The sequence below is a fragment of the Acomys minous genome (genome assembly GCF_964271855.1).
Source record: "Acomys minous genome assembly, chromosome: 11".
NCBI lineage: Eukaryota > Metazoa > Chordata > Mammalia > Rodentia > Muridae > Acomys > Acomys minous.
This window is the reverse complement of record NC_140492.1, coordinates 109,383,346-109,388,631: the sequence shown is the minus strand read 5'-3', so window position 1 is coordinate 109,388,631 and position 5,286 is coordinate 109,383,346. Positions and strand designations below refer to the sequence as shown.

At 42.5% G+C, this 5,286-nt stretch overlaps 1 protein-coding gene across 1 annotated transcript; it reads right to left on the bottom strand.

Annotated features, from left to right (window-relative positions):
- Positions 1–636: 636 nt before the first annotated feature.
- Positions 637–3,350, bottom strand: ACTBL2 (actin beta like 2). Its single transcript, XM_084801169.1, has one exon. The coding sequence runs from the start codon at positions 3,244–3,246 to the stop codon at positions 2,116–2,118; it is 1,131 nt and encodes a 376-aa protein (XP_084657295.1). The 5' UTR covers positions 3,247–3,350; the 3' UTR covers positions 637–2,115.
- Between the last annotated feature and the right edge of the window lie 1,936 nt (positions 3,351–5,286).

The following is a 5,286-nucleotide window of genomic DNA, read 5'->3' as shown; positions in this document are numbered from 1 at the left end:
CACATGACATTGATTCCAAATTGTAAAGCTATGAGACGGGCTGGGCCCTGATTAAACTCATCAATCAAGTAATCAGTGTACATGAATAGTGCATCCAGTGACCTGAGGTTTAAGTTTCTGGTTGCCTTACAGAGTTAACGTATGCAAGTTAGATTTCTGTAGCTCAGTCTCTCGGGAATTCACCTCATTTATCCCATAAACTTTCCATGAGTGGAGACGTAGGTTTTCTTTTCTTTCTATTAATTCAGCATGTAGGTCAGAATATTTGTGAGAACTACTCACTGTGTAAATGAGAAGCGTCATAGCAACAAATCCAGGATGTTATTATGCAGCCATTATTGCTAACTTAATTACTGAATACCAGGTCATCCACTAAACCTTAATATTATGAGGAATTTATAAACTTATCTGACTAGCTATTTAAAAGCTGAATTTAGCTTTACAGGACAGAGTGTAGGAGGTACAAGATGAAGAGGAATAACTCGAGGAGGAGCAGGTCATACACGGGGCTGGGGGTAGGGGTAGGGGTGGGGGTGGGGGTGGGGGTGGGGGTGAGGGTGGGGTGATACTCTCTGAGTCACTCTCTTGTTCTTGGGAATATGAGAAATAACAGGACATCCAAAATACAAACATGTTGTAATTTTACTTTAATGAAATGAAACAAAAAGCAAGTCTTGAAAAATAAAGTGCCTTTGCAGATTAAACAATTATATTAACTGGTAAAGGAAATAAGGAATAATCAAACTATTTGAAAAGTTCTATTTTAATCAGAATTGGTTAAAGCTTTCAATTCACATGTTTAAACATAAGATGTTACAAACTAATATGAGATGAAAGATATTCCTTCCTCCCGAGTGTGCAACAGTATCGTCAGAAGAAAATAAATATCTTAAAGTTTAGTTAAAAAACATGATAAGTACAAATAACCCTGATAACCAAATAATCAGAAATCACAGCATAGATGGAAACAGATATGTTCACACTGAAAGTGTGTTAAACCACCACTGGCTTCATCCAAACATCTCAAACATTGTAGGAAGAAACACTTGATATTTTTTTGAGAAGCTACTATCTCAGAGACATGTGCATAAGCAGGTGTTTCCAGGTGCTGGATGCCAAACAGAAGAACAACAAAATCTTTCCAAGAGCACACTTGAAGTTACTGAACTTCTGCTAAGAATTATTGCTTACAATGAGGCTGGCGCTGTATTTCTCCATAGTGACACCCTTGCATAAGAGGAATATTCACAATCAAGGCCAACAGATATTACTCAGGACACATTATTATACTAAGAAATGCAGATAAGATTATTCTTGTGGCCCTGCAGCAGAACAAATTTAACTCAATATAACAATATCTTTCTATATAAAAAGTTAAGCATCATGTGGTTTGCTGTTTCACAAGGGTGATGAAGTTCAGCACTTAAGGCATTAAGATCTATTTCACCTACAGACTTCTACTTTGAGTTGAAAATTTATTTGATGTACATACATGAACGGAATGACAAGTATTTAGCGATGCTTATTTAGTAAGGCAATTAATTGAAATACAGAGTTACTAAAATGTTGATTGGGAAGTAAAGAAATTCGCATAAAATTCTCAGTCAGCCAAGTGCATCATTATATTTTAAGATGTAATATTTCACCTCGCTGATACATATGTGAATATAGGTAATGATTCACATGCATAGCTCATTATATCCATGGAAAACAAGTGAGAAGAATTAATAAGACATAGTTGTTAGACATTTGTGTTGTAGATTTGTACAGAGTGTTGTTGACTATTTTAGCAAGAACTAGATTTAAAGCTTGGAAACTGTAGTTATTCAGCCTGAAATGATCTCCTCGCGATCTTACTCCTTGTCACGTATCTTCATGTAAGAAAGCCTACATTTCTTTGAGCCCTACAGGCATAGAAAATAGAATACGCTATCAGAAATCCCTCAGCCGATAAATATCACAGTGCGATTAGCTATGTCATAGCCCAGTATACTTGAGTGGAGATGTGGCTTGGCTGGCTTGTGCACTCAATAGGAAGTAAACGATTTACCTTAATCTTACTGGGTGAGGCGGGCGCTATAGTTATGACCTAGGAAAAGTGACACGGAAGACCATTCAGAAGCATTTCCTGTGAACAATGGGAGGCCCAGCTTCGTCATATTCCTGCTTGCTGATCCACATCTGCTGGAACGTAGACAGGCTGGCGAGGATGGAGCCCCCAATCCAAACAGAATACTTGCGTTCTGGGGGAGCTATGATCTTGATTTTCATGGTGCTTGGTGCCAAGGTTACGATTTCCTTCTGCATCCTGTCGGCAATGCCCGGGTACATGGTGCTGCCTCCAGAGAGCACAGTGTTGGCGTATAAATCCTTACGGATATCCACGTCGCACTTCATGATGGAGTTGAAGGTTGTCTCATGGATCCCACTGGATTCAATGCCCAGAAAGGAAGGCTGGAAAATGGCTTCCGGGCATCGGAAACGTTCGTTCCCAATGGTGATCACCTGCCCATCGGGGAGCTCGTAGCTTCTTTCAAGTGAGGAAGAAGCAGCTGCAGTGATCATTTCCTGTTCAAAGTCCAGGGCTACGTAGCACAGCTTTTCTTTCACATCCCGCACGATCTCCCGCTCAGCTGTGGTAGTGAAGTTATAGCCTCGTTCCGTCAGGATCTTCATGAGGTAATCAGTCAGGTCTCTGCCTGCCAGATCCAGTCGTAGAATGGCATGGGGCAGAGCGTAACCTTCGTAGATGGGCACAGTGTGAGTGACCCCATCCCCAGAATCCATCACAATACCCGTGGTCCTTCCCGAAGCGTAGAGGGACAGCACAGCTTGGATAGCTACGTACATGGCAGGGGTGTTGAAAGCCTCGAACATTATCTGAGTCATCTTCTCCCGGTTGATCTTGGGGTTGAGGGGTGCCTCGGTGAGAAGGATCGGATGCTCGTCTGGTGCTACGCGGAGCTCATTGTAGAACGTGTGGTACCAGATCTTTTCCATATCATCCCAGTTGGTGACGACTCCATGCTCAATGGGATACCTCAGGGTCAAGATGCCTCGCTTGCTCTGGGCCTCATCTCCCACATAACAGTCCTTTTGGCCCATGCCTACCATGACCCCCTGGTGCCGGGGACGTCCTACCATGGAGGGGAACACAGCCCTAGGGGCATCATCACCCCCAAAACCTGCCTTGCACATCCCTGACCCATTATCTACTACCAAGGCAGATAGCTCATCATCAACCATGGTTGCTGGCTAGGATCTTCCAGGTGGGTGAACAGAGGTTAAGTAGGAGTAAGGTCTAGACTACGATGTGCAAGAAAGAGGATGGACAGTCAGACAACACTCCAGAACTGCCTTCAGAGAAGAAAGCCTGCACTCTGGCCACAGGTATTTAAAGGAACATGCTGACCCCACCTATGTCCTATCACACGAGTTCCCAGCATTTCTGGGTGGGGCTACCTTTGAGGTATTAATAATGACGATAATTACAGAATCGTTAGCAGGGCCTTCTCTCATGAAGAGAAAACTGGCTACCAAGTGGCTCAGTCTCTCAGGGTGCTATAATTAGTCAACCCACTCACTGCTGCCGGTCTGTTTGGCGAGGTCTCTAGATAACTACGTGATGCAATGAGGGGGGGGGATGCAATCAAAAGATGAAAGAGAGCCAGAGATGGGCTGGGGGACCCTTCTGCAAGGACCCTGACTCCATGTAGCCTGGACTTTTCAGTTTTGATATATTATTCCCATGAAGGGTCTGATTCTGTCTTTACTTTATGAAGAGTCTGATTCTGTCTTTACTTTTTAAAGATTTTCTTTCCCATTATTATAAGCCGTCACCACGGTAGAAGCTGCTTAATGGACACAAACAATGAGCTGCCTACAGGCTCTAGTCAGAGTGAGCTTGTGCCCTGAAAAATGTAGAGCTATTTAATCGACTTCAAATTTACCACGCACAAGTAAAAGCAATAGGGTGATCAATAAGGTAAACCACTATATGTTTTTCTGACATACTATCGAATATCCACATCTTCTTATATGTATTTCTAATAACCACATTTATTATTATGCACTGACATTGTTCATAGGTTTAATAAGTCAGTTTTGACTATACAACGGCAAAATGCCAATGTTTTTGAGTGATTTATTAGTTAAAATGCAAATTATGATAATCTTATTTGCAATAAATTTTTACAAAATATTTGAGTTATACAACAATAAACAAATTAAGTGATAAAATAAAAATATAAGTTATATATCTAGGTGCATTATTGATTCTTTTTAAACAACCCGACCATCAAGAGCCATATATTTTATGATAACACCAAGCCTGTCTGTGGTGGTTAAACTCAACACAATTGGTACAATGAAGGAGAGATAAACCTATTTTTTAGGATCCCAAGTGTGGGATCGGAATGGTCTTGTGAGAGAACAGGTGAGGTTAATCCCCTAGAAGACCAACCACCTCGTGCAGGAGCTTGATTGTTGCCAGCTGAAAAGATCCTGTGAACAGACTCTGGGAGGAGATATATAAATGAGCTCAGAACTGGAGGCAGGGCCATTGGAGACTTAGGATGGTTTTGGCTGTTCATTGCGTCACTTAGAGACGCTCCTAGAGAGAACCGCTCGGGGAAAGGCTTCGGGCCTCCAGGCTCCTGCTGAGGTTCCAGGTTCTGGTTGCTCCAGGTTCCAGCAGAAGAAATCTTGCTGACTACACCAGGAGAACCGTTCCTCGGAACCGATATCCTTACAGGTTTGTTGTGTTATTTAATCCTCTTTTCATATTGTTTCGGTTAGTTGGGTTATAAGTGACATATGCTCAGTTAATAAGTGCGTAATAAAATATATTGGTTAAGAAAAGTGAGCCCACAGTACAGAATTGCTTTCCTTTCATTTAAGGAATGTACTACCCTGACCCCTTTGGAGGAAGTTTATTTGAACTTAATGTTTAATGTAGAAATGCTGACAACTTGGTAAATGTGTGTCGTGGCGTAGGACACGAGGAACTGAGAAACAATCAGCTAAGAAAACTGATGCACCCAGGAGGGGCCTGCACAAACTGATGCACCCAGGGGGGCCTGCACAAACTGATGCACCAACTAAGGACAATGTATGCAGAGGACCTAGATCCGCTGTTCAGATGTAGCCTATGGACAGCTCACGTTCCATGTATGTAGGGAGGGGACAGAGAGGGGACTGACTCTGACATGAACTCTGGTACCTGCAATTTGATCACTGCCCCTTGGTGAGGTGGCCTTGGGGCACACAGAGCAAGTAGATGCAGGC